This window comes from Populus alba, chromosome 14, assembly GCF_005239225.2.
Source record: "Populus alba chromosome 14, ASM523922v2, whole genome shotgun sequence".
Lineage (NCBI taxonomy): Eukaryota > Viridiplantae > Streptophyta > Magnoliopsida > Malpighiales > Salicaceae > Populus > Populus alba.
Genome location: NC_133297.1, coordinates 10,578,099 through 10,599,455, shown reverse-complemented (window position 1 = coordinate 10,599,455; position 21,357 = coordinate 10,578,099). Strand labels below are relative to the sequence as shown.

The following is a 21,357-nucleotide window of genomic DNA, read 5'->3' as shown; positions in this document are numbered from 1 at the left end:
CAATGTTGGGATTTTTTTTTTTTTTGACATTGCAATAGCTGTATAGAAAGAAAATCAAAACAAATCATCAGGTCTAATTTTAAGTTAATACAATGTAAAATGATAAAATTAAAAGAAAAAAAAAGTTTATGATTTGGTTAGGAAAGTCTTAAAGAACAATAATAACAAAGAACATTGTGGCAATCTTAACACTATATGTGAACAGTGATAGCACGGTGTTTCTAAAACACCAATTAGGGTTCTTTTTAATAAAAAAAATAAAATAAAAGATTATTTTTTTTATTATTATTTGATTTCCAACTTTCATAACAATAAAACCAACAATCATTTATTTTAGAATATAGTATTATAATTATAAGATATACTAAAATGCATAGGACATTTATTGTAGCAATTTTTTTCTATCCTTAATTTTTTTTTTAATTACATCCTTTTATGTCTTAATTCATTATCAATTTGTCAAAATTTATTTAGGATGAAAAACTTTAATCATAGGGGATCAAAGAGAAAACTACAAAGAAATATAATGTCTAATATGATATTCAAAAGCAAAGTCCATTTTGGTCCAAATATTTTTTTTTCCTTTTTTTTTGGTCCTCGTAGGGGAGATGAGAAAGTGTGATTGTATTCCAATTGAAAACTAAAAAAGTCATTGATTGGAATCGATTTCAGCCATGAAAAAGGTTTATATTAATGTCAACAGGTTTCTTTAATTGAATAGACTTCAATTGAGGTGTTACTTGGCTTTCATTATGTCTAAAAAAGTAAATATGATCTTAAAAAAGTTTTGAGAATTTGATGGAGTCACAGTTTTTACATTGAGGTTTTGGATGCTTTTCGGCTACCAATTGACTTATTTGAGTGTTTATTATGTTTTTTTGTAAAAATAGATTTTTAGGTCTAAGATCTTTTTCTCTGATTTTTCGATTATCATAGCTAGACTATGACCAACAAAAACAAAGTCTTGTTTAAATCATATACTTGAGATCAAATGATTAATAATCATTTGTAGCCAAGTGGTGAAAGCTTCCGTGTATTTTTTCTATGTGCATGTTTGATTCCTCGTTTATATTTTTTTGTTAGTTTTTATTTGTTTATGGTTTATTCCTTTTTTTCACTTTTTTCATGATTTTTTTTGTTATAGGTTTTTCAAGTTTCCTATATTATTTTATTATTTACATTTTATTTTTTAAAATTAAATTTTTCTTCTGGCTATTCTTTTTATTTTCTTATTGCAATTTTATTATTATTTTGTTGAGTGGTTAAAGCGGGTTTGAAATTGTGATGAGGCGTAGGTTCAATTCTTGCTTTCAATATTTGGCCGGTTTTTTCATGGTTATATATATATATATATATATATATATATATATATATATATATATATAAAGAAAAGGGATCTTTTAGTTAAGGAATTCGTTAGGAAATTTATTTTTCCTTCCTATAAATGGTTTTTCCTTTATTAATTGGAATCTTAGTGTACCATAAATATGACCACCGGCTCCTTGGCTCTAATAAAAGATATGCCATTAATTATTCTTTATTGAAGTGTTAATTACTTGATTTAAATCTAATTAATTAAATTGATATACTTTCTTTTTATATATTATCTTATTAAAGGTACAAAGTTTAACACAAAATAACTTACAGCGTGAGACAGCCTTTAACTTTTTTTTAAAAAAAATATATTTTTTTGTTATCATATATATTTAGGTAAAAAATAAAATTTACAAAACTAATTAGTGGAGTCCCCAGATACGTTGGCGAGTGAGTTGCCCTGTCATGTGTTAATTGACAGCTTTTCTTGTGTTTTATTGATTCGTCATGGCGTTATCCACCTCACCGGATAGCGCATGAGGTGAGAGCGCTAATTTGCTTCTTTTTTTTTTGCCCCCCTCAATTCCTTTTAAAATTTTAAGTATCTATTCAATTTAGCTTTAAAAAAATTAGTTTTGATTCAAGTTAAATCAATTTCATAAACATAAATATTTTTATTTGTTTTAATATAGTTTTTTTTTTAAATGATCTTTTTTAATTTTTTACCCTTTTTTTTTCACAAGTTTAATCATAGCTTACCACAAATTAATCATAATTTACCGAGATCAAACTAATATATGAACATATAAATGTTTTTTGAAATAAATATCATTCGCTTCTACTTAATTAATTAAATAGTTTTTATTCTTACATTAGACCCCACTAATTACATTTTATATTGTAGTTTTGTTAAAATTAAAATAATTTATTTTTTGTTGATAAACACATGCTTTTTATTTATTTTAAAAGCAAAAAATATATCTTGCATTTCTTTTAACTGAACAATTTTTTAAATTTTATTTTTTAAAATCACAATTAAAAAAGAAAATTTAACCATAACCATAAAAACTACAGCAACGTCAACCATGCACCAAGGCTGAAAAATGTTTCTTGAATATCACGCACATAGAGAAATCTCCAATAAGTCTGATCTAATTTTCCTTGTATACCAGATAAAAAGTTACGAGTTCTAACCAATTGCCCTGGTAAATTTTTTTACAGAATTTCTCTTGCGGCCTTTTAATAAATAAATTATACCGACAATAAAAGAAAAATTGGGAATTGATACATGACAGCCTAATGTTAAGTTACAGCTTGCATGTCCCCTTCTTCTTGATGGCTGTCATCTACTCTCTGCATTTGCTGAAAAGTTGACAGGATACATATATACAGCCCCCATTCAGTAGGTCACACCCCAATCATCTGTTGTAAAGCCTCTTCCAGACGAAATCCATGGGGAGAAATCAATATAGAACCAGGTAGACTCACTCACTCTTTTGAACAAGCCGCAAAAAAGCAGATAAAAAATGGATCCTTCCTGGCAAATATAAAGCAGTGAGTAAATCAATAAGATGATAGCATTTATAGATACACAATAAAGAGTTGCAAAACAAAGCAGATATGATGATTACATACCACTCCCTACACTCTGATAACAATCTCATCTTGGCCGCCAAATGCTCGGAGCTGAAACACGACACAAATTCTTATAGCCTGTACTCGTATGAACTTCCATGTAGTTTTTAATAGAAAAGGATCTTCCAACTATTAATAATTCTTATAGTGTTGGGAAAACGGTGAGAGTGCACGACTTAAATACTGGTTTTATTTTCAAACTTGAAAAGATCTCATGAAAAATTAACGTACCTCTATTTGTCACTGGAATTGCACATTCAGGAGGGGGTCTAGAAGGCATAAAGTTTCTGTGATACATCCCCTGGGAGTGAAAATCCCACTCTTGATGCGGTAATCTAGTTGGCTCCTGTGGAGGGCCATCATAAGGAACAGGTGCATAGGATGCTTTGGATTTGTCAGGATATCTTGGACCTGGGTAGAGAAAAAATAGTGGATGGCAGACAATAAGATGCAACAATTATTACCACAGTAGAGAACAAAGCTTCCATTAATCCCTGCAATCTCTCATAAAATACTAAACATACCAGGAAAGGGGGCAGGAAATCTCCAGCCATCATTAAGCTCGTATGGGCCAGGTCCCATTCTTTCATGGTTATTATAAAAGTTTCCACAATCAAAATCATGTGAATGCTGGAATCTGTGGAAGTAGGAAGGGGGTGGGATTTCTCTTCGAGACTTCACATGTTGGTTTGCCTGAACATAAGAAAACTGATTCGAGGGAGGAGGGTGTTGCGGCCTTGGAGGATATGCTTTATGATGGAAGCTAGGACCATCAGTGCGATGAACATTATTTGATTGACATACAGGATAATTGCTGAAAGATCTGGTCGAGTCACAATGCTGCACCTGCATCTGATCTCTACATTCAGGTGTACGACAAATCACTGCATTGGACAATGAAGGGTTGATTCTTGGTGGAACAGAATTCTGAGTCAAAGGTTGTCTCGAGTCATCTTGCAAATCCTGCAAATTTGATCTGAATCAGAAATGAAAGCGGAGCCTAATACATTCCACCTTATATATATTAATACTGACAGTTGAACAAATATGTGAAAGAAAATGCAATCAACTATGGGCACATACATGTGAATTTGTATAATTATTTGAATCAACACCACTAGTATAAGAATCAGGCATTGCAGATGAACAGGGTGCGGCAGGAGGAGGTGGGGGAGGCGGTGGTGGTGGTGGTGATGATGGCAATGGTGGTGATGATGGCGGCACATCCTGTGGAAGAGGAGGGGCAAAGGGCTGTGGTAAGCACTGTTCAAGCTGATTGTGTGAATTACATGCAGCATCACCTCCACCAATGCCACTGGCTGAACTCATTTCAGCCTCACAAGAGGGGGCCACATCCTCCATTTCAAGCTCACCATCGACATCTTCCAAGATATGTGTATGCTTCTCTACTGCAGGAGTAAACTCCTGATATTCAGGAGCTTCAGCATAATGTTCTGGGGTGACAGCCTCAAACCCTCCATCCGAATCACTTCCGTCATCTTCATCCTTAAGCATGCGGGGCATACAAAATCCCGGAAGCTGGAAACTTGAATTGCTGAGGCAACAAGAACCATCTCAATATAAAACAGGTGTACAGATTTTGGGAACTACTCTACAAGCAAAAGATATATTAGCAGGACTCAAACCTTCCGTATTCATCCACGAGCATACCCTCCATGTCTCTAACAGGATCATCTAAAGCTCTTTCTGTTCTTGCTGAGCGACGAGAATATAGGCCAGCAGAAGATGAACCACCAAGTATATCAAGTTCCCAAATGTGATGGCGAATAATGGATTCTGAAAGAATACGTCTTTCCAGCCAAAGCCTCAAAACCTATAAAATAAATATCAAAGGGTAACACATGAATGAAAAAAGAAATCAAGGACAAAATGCACTAGAAGTTTCCAAGGCTTGCCTTCAAACACTGTCTCCGATTTTCTTGTGCAAAACTTCCAGAAGGAGCAGCAGCTGAAAGTAGGCGTGGCAGTACAGTTTGAATAGCTGATGGATATATACCACCAACATCACCTGAAAATGGAACTGGAGATCAACATCACATATACCACAAAGACATACAACTTAAAAATAACAAGCACTTCACCTTTTAAACCTCGAGAGCACTGGGCAATGGAATCCACAAGAAAGAATAAATCCACCCTTTTATGTAAATTTGACTCACTTTCCAAACTACGAGCAAGAATCTCCACCACCTAAGTTTTTTAGTAGTATTATATCAAAAGATCATCAGAAAACTGGATCACACGTTTACACTTCCATTTCAACTAAATTGTCATGAAAAGAGATACAAATAAACTTCATGGAGCCTCATCTCCAATGAAAATGAGTGAACATTCGGATTCTAACATGAACTTTGCTCAATGAAAGTGTAGAAAACAAGTAAAAATATCGTTAATGCTAACTAAATGCCTGTTAAAAAAAACTCAAGTGTCAGTATATTTTATGCATATTGACTTCAGAAATGTTTGCAAAGACGTACTGCTGTGGAAAATCCACAACTGATCTACAGACTTATTCTTGGAAGAATCAATGAAAAAGGTAAATCAGGCATCGACCCCCCCCCTTCACTTTTTAAGAAATCTCAAATCTACACGTATATTAGCCAAATTAAAATTTATTTTATTTAGTTGGCATATCATAATCTCTTAACAGAATGAGCTAACAACAAAAAATCTAAATCACATGGCTAAGCATCATCATCATACCTTAGCAGATACACCAAACTTTGCACAGTCAATAGCCATGCGTGTTGCTCGACTAATGCTCTCCTTTGTCCTTGTTAATGATCCAAGTATTGCTTCAAAGGATGACAAAGCAGCATGTGCTTCTGCACAATTATTCCATTTCCCAACTGATTTTGGTCTTTGAGGCACTGCTGACTCAATTTTATCTTCATCAGAAACCGAAGTGCTCACAATTTTCTTTGGGTGTGAAAGGGAATTGGGACTAGAAGAGCCACTGTTTTGAATAAAATTAACACTTTCTGAAGTAGACACGTGGACTGAGGCATTAGGAGTAAATACTTGTGCAGGACATTCTACTCTATCAGCTGGAGGCGGACTTGACTGGGCCAAGTCATCCTTGTCATCCAAATGATATTCAGAAAAAGAAACATGACTAGCTTCCTTCTGTGGCGGGTCACAGTTTACATCTTTTGCCACCTCACAACTAAGACAAAAAAATTACAAAACTTAAGCACAAAAATGATGAATTGAAAACAAAATAAATGACTAGGAACAGTGATGGAATCTCATGCCTTAACACCAGGGAATAAAGAACTTTTTTCGATAGAGGGTAAAAAATGCCTAGTTCTTACTGAAATTGTAACAGGTAAAAGCATACAAACACAGACAGCACAGAATCAAAAGGAAAATAGCACTTACATGCCATTAGCTTGGCTGTCAGAATCAATTTGAGGCCTAACAGTCACAGAATCCTCATAACCAACTTCCTCTGCAGTGAATCGAAGGAGATTTGCACCACTTTGAGGGGAAACTTTTGCAGTGTCATCAGCCTGAGAGATAATATTTGGACTCATCCCAGAATCTTTGGAAGTATGAAGTTCTTTATTAGCATTTCCATCCCCGAAGTCTTTTAATTCAGTGTCACCAGAATTGCCTTCATCTTTTGGAAGCAACAACGGACCTAATGAACCATGACGGGATAGCAGACTAGCTTGTCTTCTATCAAGATTAGGCATCAAATGCAATGGAGATCGGGCTTGAGTAGAAACACAAGTATTGCCAGTTTCAAAACATAATCCACTGGGATTTTTGTCAGCACCTTGGTCTGTAGCCTCTGGAAAGACCTCTTTGCAAAGCCCTGGACCCTTGATGCTTCCAGGTTCATTGCAAATTTTGACATCCAATGACGATTTATTGGATTCCTCTAAAATTTTCTTGGAGCCAGATGAGAATGAAGAAACCATGTTGCCAGGAGAGTCTACGATCTGCTCTTCTGAATCACTGTTTTCTTTACTTACAGTCACCGTATCAGAAGCACTCCTTATTGAGGAAATGGAACTACCAATGATAAATGTTTTCACGGTTGATGTTTCAATAAAAGCTTGACCTTCAGTAGCATTCGCTGACATGGCTTCCAAAGCACGATGAAGACGTTTAGATGGAGGTAAAGCAGATTCACTGTCAGCAGAACTGCAAAAGGATTGGATTTCCTTAACTCTCAAAAGCTGGGACTTATCTGCTTGAATTGGAGTGCAATTCTTTGAGGGTGAGACATTACTAAAAATTCCCCTCACCACCAACGAATCTCTATGAGCAGGAATATCACTGTTGCAATTTGAGGAGGAGCTAATCGGCTCCAATGTATTAACTCCAGCTTCAAGAGATGTTCTTTCTTCAGGTTGAAAAAAGCTATTGTCTTCCTCCATTGCATTCAAGGCAACTTCATTTGGTCTTTGTTCTTCAGCTAGAGTAAAATTATTGTGTTCCTCCTCCAAAGATGATTGTTTGCCCATTCTAACTCTAGCTCGTTTCACTAGTGGCAAGTGCTCATCTCCATCTTCTTTAATTTGAGTTATATTCAAATTTTTACATGCAAATTGGGAATTTTGGTTATTATCATGCAATCCTACATCCACATCTGCCTCTGTTTCCAGTCTGACTGTTGGCTCGGCCACTTCATCAGTTGCTCGCTTTCTGTTTTGTTTCCTTTTCTTTCTTATAACAGCCTTTATTTGGAAATCAAGCCCTCTGCTCAACTCAATATCTCCCTCCAAACATTGAACAGCAGTTTCAGAGGTCTCAAGTCTAGAACCACTATCCAGAGTGCTACCTTCATTCAAGCTAAGGGAATCAGAGTCAGCTGTGATAATTTCAGAACCATTATCTTCGATGCTGACATTAGAAACAAAAGCAGATGAATCTGCATTGTCGCACTCAGAATCATCTGGTGATTTCTTGATTTGCCTAGCGCTTCGCAAAGATCTGTCCTGGATACAATCAATTGACATATCTCCTGAACTCTTATTACCATCATCTGGTGGCATCATGAAGTTTTGAAATCTACTGGACTCCAACCGGGAAGAGCTTCTAGACCTTTCAATTGAAGGTGCCTTTTCCTGCATGATACGTTTCCTAGATCGTAAACCTCCAGATCTTTTCCTTGAAGTGTAGGTGGTGATTATAGGCTTTTCTCTAATCACCACATCATCAGGAGGTTGCTCCAATAACGCATCTTTGTGATGCAAAGAACCAATTTTTGCTTCAGCAGAAGCATCATCAATTTGAAGACTCAGATCATTTCTACCTGTAATAGTTGCTTCTGAAGTTTCTCTTTGATCCTTCACCTCAAAGTGATTTGAAGACTCTAATGAATTCCCACCATTTGCATGAGTAGGGCCATCGTCGGAGCTCAAAACAACTCGATCCTGCTTCTTTAACTTCTCATAACTATCAATGATCTCTTGCACTGCACGAACAAAATCTGCACCCCTCCCCTGGCGTTTCATCAACAGTGTTTGTTTCTTCTCTTCAGTAAATGGTTCAACATCAGCAGGGTTGCAGAAGGCTCTGTATTAACAACATATTCATCCAAACAAAACAGTCTTAATTAACTGCATTCTAAAAAAGCTCTTAAGAACAGCATTTGGGGGGAGAAATAACACATTTAGCTAAACTCAGCCCAAACAAGAAAAATATCACAAAGGAAAGATACAACCTCAAAGATCAAAAAATTGCCATCCATAAATTAGTATTTCAAGTACAAGAAGGAAGTCAGACAAGCACAATGCAATATTGTATGGCACAAAACCTAAATGCTGATATATTAACTAATTCATAGGCATATATTCAATCATGTATTTAGATATGGATGCAAGGTGATGCAGTCAAAGATAGAGAAGTTCAGAAGTTAATGTTATTCAATCTGTGATTACATATATTTTGAAATATCCTGTAAAGCTACCCTATTTGGGAATCTTAGTTTCTTTAGGAGCAAGGATGTTAATATGGATTTTTTATTCATGATTGTTTTATTTTGCCTATTTAGTTTAAGACAGCTAAGGATTTGGTGCCTGTAAAAGGAGCACCTACCTACATAACCATGGGAATTTTAATAATGGAACAATTCCACCCAAAAAACATCCTAGATCAATCCCAATTCCACATAAATCAAACCCATAATTCACCTCTAAAATCCCTAATTCTCCAAACCCCAGCACACCCAAAATCCTTCGTAGGACAGCAATCTAAATATGCCCTACATCACAAAGGCTCTTACCCTGCAAGAACAGCAAATTCAGAAAGAAATGATAACGTTACTATTGACTTTCTCTTTATTTCTCCTGCTTACTTTTAACCACAGGATAAGAAAAGGAAAATTTAAAAAGTTACCCAACTTATACTTAGATGTTCAAGACACTATTTTGTACAGGTAAATATAAACTTTCCAATAATTTTTTTCTCCACCATCCAATGTGCATCAAAATCCAAAGGAATACCTCTTTTCTGATTAAAAATGAACGTAGCATAGAAAATGTAAAAAAAAAACAAGAAACTGGATGCAGACAGACTATTGAGAGACATACCATCTGAAACCTCGCAAAGCAAAAGGAAAGAAAAAAGACAGACCATTTAGACAAGAATTGTGAGATCTGCAATTATACATTATTGAACATTTAGAAACCAAATAGCCATAGAATCAATTTACTGATAACTGCTAAGCTGTCATTAAAAATTCTAGCAATTGTCTCTTATCAAAATCAATTAGAAATGATAGGCTTGGAACAGGCTAAAAGAGAGAAGAAAGACCATTTGAACAAGGATTGCAACATAGAGAAATATGCATTCTCAAAGTTGGAAAACTAAACAGGGGATAACTGCAAAATCCCCATTGAAAGCCTACCTTCTAAGGATTGTCTCCAACAACATCGATTAGACTAGGAAGCTCTCAAAAAGAAACTGGAGAAATCAAAGAACAATAACCAACAGCAAATGACGGAGAAAATATGACCCAAAATATCCCAATAGACCGAGTATCATAACCAGGGACACAAATCAGGCTCAACAATCCTTAAAAAAAAAAATCAACCAATATGCAGTTCATATCCCTACTCATAACCCTACAGGTGAACCACATTTTCCATTGGGGAAATGGCTCCAAAACTGCCGGACTTCAATGCAGCCAAACATGAGGATGTTCACAACAGCTGTATTTTGAAGGAGCTAAGACAGTCTCATTAAGAGAAGAAAACTAACAAGAAAGGGTGGAAGCATTTCAAGCCTGATTTATGTCTAATGTTGAAAGTTGTATGAAATAAAAAAAAAATGTTAAAAACAGCTATCCCGTTCTCTTTGGCATCATCTCTGCATCATAATTCATCATTGCAAGCAAGATTGGGAGATGGAATCTTTTGCTACTCTCTTTTGACATTGTTCATCATGCAATTGTAAAGATGATGGCAAGAATCAAGCTCTTAAAAAGCCATCTAGAAGAGGATGTTTTGTGATAGATTTTTATATAAGATGCTAATAAGAGCACAACTAGAGGCTATTTATACCAACATGAAGGTTCAAAAGATGGCCATACCATCTGATATTACATTTTTTTAGGGAAATAATTTGACAATTAATAATATCTACAAATGGATATCAATAGATCTTTCTTGGTCAAAAAGTAGTGAAATCTGTTCGCCACATGCTTTTGCATTACAATTAAACTAGAGCTGCGTGAACATATCTTCTCAATTTGAGGATTTGTAGGGTAGTACTGAGATCAATTGAAAGAGACTTGTTTCCTCAATACCTATAACTATTTTTCAATGGATGGGAGTTGCATGTCTATGATTTTGAAGTGGCCAGCAAAAATATTAGCATTTGTGCATTTCCATTTATTTTACGAGTCAAGGTTGTTTCTGGAATCAGCATGAAATTAGCTGGGACAAGGATTCTATTTTACATGTAAATGCCTTACTTGTTATGAGTCCTTAACCAAGTAGTTTTTTTTTTCCTTCATCTTTTTCCTTGTTACATGGGAATAGCTGTGGTTTGTGGAATTAGGAGACTGAGTTCCCATTAAAGAAGGATACTAAGAATTTTAGTGCTACATATAGTGATCTAGTCTTTTAATGTGCCAATATTTTTCAAATAATTTTCCAGCAATCAATTTTTTTCTGTTTTTACATTGTGACACAATCAACCTTAGCCAAGATTCCATGGGTCCCTAGATGGGATTCCATCTCTTCCTTTATTTATATCTCTAACATTAAACCCTAAATTATGCTGACATAACTGTTCATAGACTCCAGAATTGCACCCAAATAACTCTAGCTTGTTGTTCTAAATCATAGTTGTGGTTATATCTTTATGATTTTGGTGTAGGAAGATATTTAAAGAAACTATGATGTACATTTATTACACATCATAGTTGGTTTAAAACTGAGACTCATCTTCACTAGCAAAAAGTTGTCCAACATGCCCTATTATCAAGGGAAACTCTTCAAAGGTTTGAGAGTAATTTCTTTCACATCCAATTCTCTTTTGCTCCACTCCTATAAAAAAACCCCAAAGAGCAAAAGGTATACAACCCCCAGATCATTTTTGCTTCTACAAAAACACCACCTATCTGAGCATGAACTTTTGATCAATTAAACTGCCACAACATAATAGAAACCCCGAGTAGAATAAACCATCCACCTTAAGCTTCTAGTCCATTAAGAATCACAAAGAAATTCTCCCCTATGTTTTCCCAAAAACCCTTCTCCGGCATCCTTTAGTCCATAAGAAATAGCACACAAAAATGGAAATAAAACAAGGAATGAATAGGGAGGTTTCAGAGTTCACCCTTTATGAGTAAACCTCCTTTAAAGTGATATATTGCCTTTTTCCACCACACAAGCTTTCTCCCAAATTTGCTATAACAAGTTCCCACTCTTTCTTGTCTTTGCACTTGGCTATCAAAGGTAGGCTCAAAAGGATAAAATTGGAAGATTCTCCATCCTACAACCCAGATATGAGTCAAGAAGTTGTCATCAACTTTTCCTCTAGCAGGAACCATTCAACCTATACAAATTAATTTTGATCCCAGATGCCATCTCAAAACATAGAAGAATGGATCTTTAAAGTAATCTTTCAGTAGGATCCATCCCAAAGAAGACTAAAGTACCATCAGCAAAGGACAAGATGCCAAGACAGTCTACCCATTTCTGCCTGAGCTAAAACCATCAAAAACCTTCCTTATTTCTTTAACTATCATCCTACTAAGAGCTTCAATAATCAGAAGAAAAGTGGAGATATGGCACATGTATGTTAATATCTATAAGCATGTATGCATAAATATTATATATATATATATATATATAAGAACAAGAAGCCAAACCACCACCACCATTTACATAACAGTTGCTTCGGCACAATCATTCAAATCAATTTTGCTGAAAGGATGATCCATTCATGTAAAGCAAAAGGCTGTGTTGTGGGGTTAAAGATGCTCATTTAGAAATTAGAATTTGTGGATTCACTTTCATGTAAATAAGGTTCTTGCTTTTCCAATTCTTAGGTCCTCTTTTATTAGAGTTTTGTTTATCAATAAAAAGAGAACAAGGAAAACCCAAAACCATATTTGACAAATATAAGAAAAAAAGACTACCAGATAAAAGTAGTGACTGATGCAATGGCCTTTATAATTTACTCAGAGGTAACAAGAATAAAAACAGAAAAGGAATAACTATAGGCAACATTGTCCCTTTTCATATACTAACAGAGAGTTCAACTCTCCACGCAAGCTTCCAAGGAACACTATTTGTCACGTCTGGGTTATGACAACTCAAACAAAGAGTTTATACAGGAAATCATTGTTCTTGTCCATACCAGAACCTAAAAATAATTCAACAACTACACCCAGAAAAAAACAGCTTTATCAACAATGAAACATGCTACAAAGGCCTATTGTTCGCCACATGATTTCAAATATACTAAGTCAATTCGCTCAACTGATTGCAATCTCCCTTCGGAAAAGAAAAAAAATATGTACTCAAAAGTAATAGTTCCCCAATACAGAAAAAGTTAGAAGTCACCATTGCATAAACATTATAATATGGACAAACAAGAAAAACCTACTAGATAAATTTCCACATACTTTCTTATCATTGCTGACAGTCAAAACAAAATAATTCACATTAAACATTCAGGCAAGATGCAGAATATCTAACTATAAAACACAATTCTAGTTGTCCCTTTCTATGTCTCCTTTAACATCTAAGTACCTTGAGTCAAGAGACCAGATAAACAACTTACTTTGTCCTATGATTCTAGTAAATGACTATAAATTACAAGAAAAAAATTGCATTAAACAAAAGATGAGACTAGACTAGACCAATTATACAAGCAAAATCATATCAAATCATAAAAACAACTTCCACAGACTCAAGATGATAGATAACCCAAAAAACCGCTCATACGCAGGAGAGAAAAACCATCAAAAGATCATATTGGACAAGGAGTATCTGCGGTAGTTACACTCACATTTGCTGGGTTCCAAAGAAATAGACGAGTATTTTCTTCCAATCAGCTGGATTCGGATAGCCCCACTTCTCCGGCTCACTTACCTGGCATCAACAATAACCCCACTTAATAAGCAGCTAATACTTAGCTTAGGCACACAAAAAAATTTAAAAGTGGCAAACAAAGCATCGGAAAATAAAGTAACATGCAACCAAAAATAAAGAGAGAAACATACTGTGGCAGGCCAAGCAGGAAAGCCTTTGACTTTGGCAAGGACGAGATCGCCCACCTTCCATTGACGGCGAGCGGCGGCGGCGGCGGCAGCTGCTTTTCCGGCGGCACCTTTCCTGCGACTGGGCGCCATCTCTCAAATCAAATTAGATATGCCAAAATCGGCCGCAAAAAGGACCACTCTGGCACTGTCTAGGGTTTTCAAGACACGATTTCGCCAAGCAATTAACAGGCATTGAAACACACAAACAGAAAGCGAGAGGCCGAGTTGCTAGTTTAACCCAGTGTATTTAATTTATTTAATTATGTTGAAACCCTAATTTCTTTGGATTTGGGAGTTTTTTTCTATTTCTATTTCGTTCTGTGGGGGAGAGAGGGTTTGGTGAGGAAGAGGAGCGGCTAAAGTGCGCTTCAAGAGTAGATTGTTTGCAGCTGTACTGGAGGTTTTAATTTAGAACGGGGAAAGTGGGCTAACGTGCGCTCGGTGCGGAAGGATGAGATGTCGAGTTTAGAGTTTATTGGTCATTGGGGAGCAGAGAATAGTGTTTGTAATCTACACGTGACCTACCAATATTATTTTTTATATATAAAAAAAAATATATTTATTTTTTATTTGCGCTATAACTTTTTTATTAACAAAAAAAGATAACTACAAATTAGTCCCTAACTTAATTTATTTTTATCATTTCAACGGATAATTCATATAAATTAATGTTCCTCTCCATTTCTTTCTCTGTTTTATTTTCTAATCATGGCAGCTCTCTACCTTACTTGCAACAGCCCCGTCATGCCTCTGTAACTCATGGAATCATCTACATCTGTTCATTATGTCTGCAGAAGAAAAGAAAAAAAAGCCACGCCCACAGTAGGGTTTGGGATGATGGATGTGGAGGGAGGTTCAAGAGTGTTTTTTTTGCTAGATCCAGAGTTTCTTCTCAGCTTGCTGATCAGATGTTGTTTCCTTCAAGCAAGCAACAAATTACTTGACCAACTGAAGAAATTATCAACTTATCTAATTGGGTGCTAGTGATAATGTTAGACTGATGCTTATTTGGGGAGGCATATACACGTCTGATTCGTCGTGTTCCATGCCTTTTGATCCATCCTCTGATGCCAGGGCCGTAAAGACCCCATTAATACAGGACTCTGTTCGTAGGCTCGCTATTGAGTTGGGGTTTGAGGCTACACAAACCCCCTTCCATCTATCGTTTTTGCTCAAACTCAAATCGAGTGACGCGGAAATCAGGAACCGTGGCAAGGCCAATTTTTGTGTTCCGGTTGGATTTGATCCCGGATACCCTGCTCCTCTGGGTGTTTCCTTTTCTACTGGTGGTTCTATGAATCTTGCTTCTTCTTCTTTTTCAGGAAATGCAGCGGGTTGCGTTCTCTGCTTGTATGGTGATAGTACATCGCCAGAGCCGGCCCTAGAGCTTGATCTAGATCCATTTGTTAAACGATCAGGTGATATCTGTCTTGCCTCACCGGAGAGTGCTTGGACTTTTATGAGCTATGGTTGTCGATGCAAAGGAGCTGCTCTTCAGGGTGACGGAGCTAAATTCGATGCAGAACGTGTTCTTTTGGATCCATATGCTAAAATTTTCATTAATTCTGTCACAGATAATATAACTCACCTATTGTTGAACTATCTGGAACTGTTATGCAATGCTTTGGAATGATGATATTTGTGGTAGGTTTCTCAAACATATAAATGCAATAGAAATAGTACATTTAAAAAAAAAAATTAAAGTCTAAGTATACTATTAAACAAATTAAGAGTGGTTTAATATCATAAATTCTCTTTTACTTTAAATAATTACTTCAAGATTAAATTATTAAAAATCATAACCAAGTATCCAATTTCTAATAATAATTTTAAAAAAAAATTCTTATAGTCTTAGGTATTGCTCTTTTCCTTATGATTAGATTTTTTGTATTGTATTGTATTGTATTATGTGCTACTTATTGTCCCATAAAAAAGGACATAGCATTCAATTTAAAAAAACTTGAAAACTCTATAAATGGTAAAATATAAATTTATCCCTTGAATAATATTACATATATCATTTCAAAATAATTTTAGAAATTTATTCAATTAAGTTCTTTCATTTTTTTAGGACTGGAATTGTAATTCATGTATAAATTACATTTTAGTTCTTAATTTCTAAAATTTATTTACAATCAAGGTCACACTTGATTGTCATTCTATTTTAATCTCTACCATTGGTTCTTATATATATAACTCATTGGGTTCCCTAGTAAATAGACTCAAAATATAAATCACAATGCTAAATAAAACAGGACTAAATAAATTAATTTATTATCAATTCAATAATTATTTGATTTATATATTGGAATCAAATACAATGTCTAGCAACATGTAATGATTCTATAACATATTAAGAAAGTTATAAGTAGTTTGACTTAATTTTTTAATGATCAATTTCTTAGTAGTAATTATTATTCACTTATCAATAATGTTTTGATTTAAACATTATAGTATGTGAAGTGTTATACTTTGTTAAATTATATTTGTTTCTCAATGTCATAATTATTGATTTTTTAAATAAAATCTAAAATTCTTTTCAAATTTCATTCCACCCGCATATGGATTTTAAGTCGATGAAATATTTTTTTCTAATTCACTTAAAATAATGAATCCTCTTATAATTATTTAAATACTTTCATATAGTTCATGTTATACTTAATATCTACTCGTTTGTTACCCTTAAATAAGTCAACATGCAAGATTAAAATATAAAATTTAATATATAAGATAATTCAGTGATTTTCTCATACAATTATTATATAAGCCTTTCTATAAACAAATAATTGCTTTATATAAAATCTCATACAGATTAGCTTGGTATACTTTTCATTTGAGAAGCAACTACATATTAATTTTAAATATTATTATATCTCAATTTATAAAAATAATCACCTACTTACACACGACTTTCAACCATTTTAATTCATATTTAATCTTAAATAATATTAGTCATTAACATTTATGAGCATTATTTTAAAATAATTTTTTATAATTATAATAATTTTATTAGAGGATTTTTATTTTATTAATTAAATATTAGATTTATATGATAATTATTAATTATAAATAATTATTTATTAATAAATAAAATATATTTATATAAATAAAATCAATATTACTGAAAACCAACTGATTGATTAGAGTTCGCTGTTAATCGGTAATGGAGAAACCAGTTGTTTATCGGGCGAATGTGATGCGTTTTACGGAAGACAGCTCTAGCCAGATCTCCAGTGATGTTGCAGGTACCTTTTCCGGTTTGACTGAGAAGTTGCCATTTTAAAGATCTTGGTGTGAACGATGTCCTCTTAGAGCCGATATTTTCCATTTGAGGAGCAAAAGGGGTCGTACTTTCCATCTCATTTCTCTTAACCATCAAACCTTTACGGAGTCGCTCTGTGGCTGCCGTTTTCTCAATAAAAGAGATGGCAAAGAAATTGCATGCCATTGGGATAGAACTTTTGCCGTAAGTTGTTTTCACCCATTCTGCTGGAGCTTTACAATGAACTGATGACTCGTCCTGCTATTACACTATCAGTGCGACGGATTTGGATCATAACATGCTTTGAACTGTGATTATCCTATTGTCCAAAGGATGATTTTAGAGTCTTCAGCACTGGGTTACTGAGTTTCACATAGATGGGTTTTGTTTCATAAATACCTCATCTCTGTTGAGGTCGTTTGGTGGTGAATATTTGTCTCTTCCTCTCTTGGTTGAAGCAATAGCCTTTGATCCATTGCTCTCAAAGACGAAGATCATCCCAGATTGTTGAGATCCCAGAGACCTGGAGCCAAAGGAAACCACCTTTCCTCATTGGAAGAGATGGGCTAAAATAAATGCGGAACTTTGTCAAGATGTAAGGAATTTTTTGAGGGGCGAAGGTCTTCTTAACAGTGACCTTGCAACACGGCTTTGTGGGAGTCGGGACATCTTTTCTAGTGGACAAGGCCCAGCTTTCTCTTTCAATTTTGGAATTCCTGTTGTTGACATGGTCAGCTTCAGTGGCAGTGAGTTAGCTCCAGAATTAAGCTGGAATTGTGGAGAAGAATGACCCAAAAAAACCACTATCCTTGAAAACGACTTGAAACAAATCATTAACTGTCTCTTTGTTTTATCTGTTTCACTAGGTGTTCCTGTTCTTAACATGGGAGTTGAATGCGGCCAATCTTCTGGAGGTTCCAGTTCATGAGGTCACAGAAAACCTTTTGATTGGTATGCGTTGTCAAATGGTTTTGGTATCCAAACTACTCAGTTCATCTCATTTTTTAGTTCGTTGAGAATGAGAAGTGACCTGAAGAAGAGGAGCTTTATGAAGGAAGAAAGTATTAACTGGCATGGAAATGACCAGAATCCACCAAGATGGGAGGATCTATCCTGCAAGTTCCTTGTCACGACATTGAAGGTTGACAAACCAGAGAACGGATTGTGCTCAGAATCTTCCCTTTTGGAGGGTGAAATGTTCATTGCAGCAGGACATTCAGAGAGCGTCCCTCTACCTGAAATCCCTGAAGGGATGGCATGGCATCGCTTGGTTGATCCAGCTCTTCCATTCTCAGGGTTCTTCTCAAATGGTGGTGAACCTGTCATTTAGCAGTCTCGCGAAATGAAATCTCACAGCTGCATACTACTTGAAGCCAACATCCATGATCGTTGAGGATCGGAGCTCGTGTGTTGTAGAGTAATTTTATATGGGATGGAAATGCGGAAAATAAGGATGTCTTTCCAACACAGCGAGTGCATACTTTTAGTTTCTTTCAATGAAAATATTTTTTGTAATTCTTTTTACCTTTCGTTAAAGAATCTAATTATGGCAACCCCCAGGCTACAACTGCATGTTCTTGTAGATCCGTTTCGCACTCACCTTTTGCTTTATTTGAAAGCAGTGAAGCCAAGAAGCTTGGCGCAAGCCTGGTGTTTTGCAAGCCAGTTCATTTTTTTATTGAGAACTATAAATTTACAAGAGATTAAGAGGAAACGTAGATAATGTAGCAAGGCTCAAAATCGATATTTAAATGGTAAGATAAAGCTTCAATTTTCAGGAAGAATCCCTACCATCATGTATATTAACTCCAAATGAATGTCTGTGTACACAAGGTTCCTTGACAAATCTTCATTCAGTACAAATATAACTATTCTTCCATTATAGTTACATCGACCTATGGATACAAGCTGTGCTTTAAGTTCTTTGATTATGGAACTCGTTATCACGTCATTGTTTTGGAGGTAGACACAATCCAAAAGGCAGGAGGTCTCGTTGTTTTTCTTTTCCCTAAGCTTTTCCAGAAAACAACAAAGTATGTGGCTACCATTTTAAACTAATGGCCAGGTCTAGCAGAGCTTCTACTTTGTGTATTGTTCTTTGCTTCTCCTGTTGCTTCAGTTTTGCTTGCAAACAGATCAGGATCAAACCCTTCTACAATCTGCTCTTTCACTTTTGTTCTTTGGCCGAACCTCTTGAAAGCAAAGCATCAAACCTCTCTTAACAAAATCTACCCTCAAGAGAATATCATCAGCTTCTAGTGGTGGTCTTACTGGCCCTGCATGCTGATGGAAAGAGAAACTGGCCATATCAATATAATTTGTTTGAAACAGAACAATCAAGTGCACTTCTAGATCGAGGAAAAAAAAGAACAACATAAACGCTAGCTGTGTCTATCATAAAATATGCAAAATCTTAACCCATGAAATTTGTATGACTTGTCGTATACCTGAATCAAATGTCAAACCCAGGTGGAGCAAGAATGCTAATGGGTCCTCCCGTGGAAAGGTGTCAATCATGCGTTTTCTGCATTCTTTCATCCATTCATCGTCATTAAATCCATCGTGCATGTTCAAAAGATCATTCAGCAGTCTCATGGCAGGAGTAGCCTCTCGTTTCAGAATCTCTGTCTAAATATCTTGTGTGATTCTTTTAGGTAAACAAGAAAGCAAGAAACTCAAAAACAGCTGAAGTTATAAGAAGGTTACAACTCCAAATCAAAAGGGAATGGAAGTGTACTGCATTTATAGACAGAAGCAGCTGATTTACTAGGCCGCTATTTGCAAATTCCTCACAATAAATCTTGCCCGTTAAGGAGCTGATTGTATAGGTGTTGATTAACCTTTAGCAATTATTTTCCGAAGTTTTCTACAGAAGTTTTTAAACCAAAAAAATCACTTGCACAATTCCACATCGGAACCAATCCCTTCAGCTATTACATGCTTTACGAAAAATTGCATACCTCAACTCTTCTGTACAAAAGATCAAGACTTCGAATAACATCCTTTTCATCCTAGAAAAGCAGATCAATAACTTTATCAATATTGATCTCGCACACACAGGCTTATACAGCAGGCATGGAGTATGTAATTGTAACGATCACACCATTCACCAAGGTCACTCTTTACGCGAAAAGATTATAAACCAAAGAAATATATGTAGAATATATAACCACTCACATCGCGCCGAGCAAGATCAAGGCGATTCCATATGACCATTAGAACAAGTTCAGTGAGTTCTCCTTTCTCAGCAGCTTCCTCAATTTTCTGCATAAAATCAGATTAACCAACAGCCATCAAACATTAATTACCAACGAGAATGCTATCCCTCAAAGAAATGCACACAGACGGTCTTTAATTACCTCTTCTACTTCTTCTTCAGCTCTGATAAAGCTTGAAACCAGTTTCTTTGCTTTCTTAAACATCTTCTTCAGGATACCCCTCAACCGTATACCAATTTTCACGATAGTTTCAACCATCCTTTCTTCTTCATCATCTTCTTGTTTACGTAGTCTTTCTAACTCCTTGGTCTTTTCTCGTTGTTGGGCTTGCCATTCCTACCCAGTTAACTTTTTAATCACTAAAATTCCAACCTTTTGCGCTAATCTAATTGACCCACGTCAAGAAATTATCAAACTTAAAGGATAAAAAGGTAGGTACGTACCTCATCATAATACTCCTTCGGCATTCCGTCAAGAAGCTGCTCTTCTTTTTCTTTGGTCTTGGCTGTGCTCTTTCTCATAGCTTTTCATTGTTATTACAAGAAAGAAACTACATCAAAACTAAACCCAAAACTTGGAATCTTTAACCTGAGCAGATAATAGGAAGATCAAGACTAACCTGCGCAGCAGCTTAGGCTTCTGGGCTTGAAGTAGACAGTGCGCGTATTAGCTTGAAACGGAATAGATGGCAAGAGAGGCGGCGTGCATGTTAGCGGGAACACCTTGGTCTCCATCCCTTTGTTAGAATCAGACAGACAACACAGTTGGGCTCAAGAGGATAAAGTGAGAACACAGATGATTAAATTACACGCGTCTCCGAAGTTTCTGTTTTTTTTTTTTCCTTTTTACACTGATTTTAATATTTTCGATCAATCCACTAGAATTCTAAACATACCAGTCCTTGCACTTTTATCTCTTGGTTATTTAGGCCCCTCTATCCACTTGAATGTGTGCATTTGGGTAAGATTTTGAGTTTACAATCAAGAAATAAATTTAAAATTTGGATAGCACAAGTAATTTATCTAAAATCAAACAGATTTTGTTGATATATTTTCTTTTCAAATTGTCTCCCAACTTTTTTTATATTTTGACTAACCAGTAGCTTACACTCTTGAACACATAGATGAAAATAATCATTCTACAATTACATAATTTAGAGTGAGGAATGACATGGG

At 35.4% G+C, this 21,357-nt stretch overlaps 2 protein-coding genes and 1 pseudogene across 2 annotated transcripts; 1 reads left to right on the top strand and 2 right to left on the bottom strand.

Moving 5' to 3' along the window:
- Window positions 1-2,461: 2,461 nt before the first annotated feature.
- LOC118041854 (protein HUA2-LIKE 2) lies at window positions 2,462-14,200 on the bottom strand. The gene is made up of 12 exons (XM_035049369.2): window positions 13,664-14,200; window positions 13,450-13,532; window positions 6,352-8,499; window positions 5,674-6,136; window positions 5,052-5,160; window positions 4,866-4,978; window positions 4,596-4,783; window positions 4,033-4,504; window positions 3,474-3,912; window positions 3,181-3,360; window positions 2,950-3,000; window positions 2,462-2,851 (listed from the first exon to the last, which is right to left on the bottom strand). Exons 1-11 carry the CDS (start codon window positions 13,790-13,792, stop codon window positions 2,975-2,977), a joined length of 4,350 nt encoding a protein of 1,449 aa, XP_034905260.1. The 5' UTR covers window positions 13,793-14,200; the 3' UTR covers window positions 2,462-2,851; window positions 2,950-2,974.
- A 165-nt stretch (window positions 14,201-14,365) lies between these two features.
- On the top strand, window positions 14,366-18,479 carry LOC118041858 (isoamylase 2, chloroplastic-like; annotated as a pseudogene).
- Window positions 18,480-19,208: 729 nt separating this feature from the next.
- Window positions 19,209-21,009, bottom strand: LOC118041856 (protein PALE CRESS, chloroplastic). The gene is made up of 6 exons (XM_073404399.1): window positions 20,802-21,009; window positions 20,626-20,705; window positions 20,324-20,518; window positions 20,142-20,228; window positions 19,925-19,975; window positions 19,209-19,592 (listed from the first exon to the last, which is right to left on the bottom strand). The coding sequence occupies exons 1-6, from the start codon at window positions 20,914-20,916 to the stop codon at window positions 19,359-19,361; spliced, it is 762 nt and encodes a 253-aa protein (XP_073260500.1). The 5' UTR covers window positions 20,917-21,009; the 3' UTR covers window positions 19,209-19,358.
- Between the last annotated feature and the right edge of the window lie 348 nt (window positions 21,010-21,357).

Bases quoted from the DNA above. Each gene is read 5' to 3' on its own strand.
- LOC118041854 (XM_035049369.2), bottom strand. From the start codon at position 13,792: ATGGCGCCCAGTCGCAGGAAAGGTGCCGCCGGAAAAGCAGCTGCCGCC. The intron at 3,913-4,032 runs GTATGTGCCCAT...TCAAATTTGCAG, and splicing joins ATAATTATACAAATTCACAT to GATTTGCAAGATGACTCGAG. The intron at 3,001-3,180 runs GTACGTTAATTT...GTCGTGTTTCAG, and splicing joins AATTCCAGTGACAAATAGAG to CTCCGAGCATTTGGCGGCCA.
- LOC118041856 (XM_073404399.1), bottom strand. From the start codon at position 20,916: ATGGAGACCAAGGTGTTCCCGCTAACATGCACGCCGCCTCTCTTGCCA. The intron at 20,519-20,625 runs GTACGTACCTAC...TTAACTGGGTAG, and splicing joins CGAAGGAGTATTATGATGAG to GAATGGCAAGCCCAACAACG. The intron at 19,976-20,141 runs GTGAGTGGTTAT...CTGCTTTTCTAG, and splicing joins TTGATCTTGCTCGGCGCGAT to GATGAAAAGGATGTTATTCG.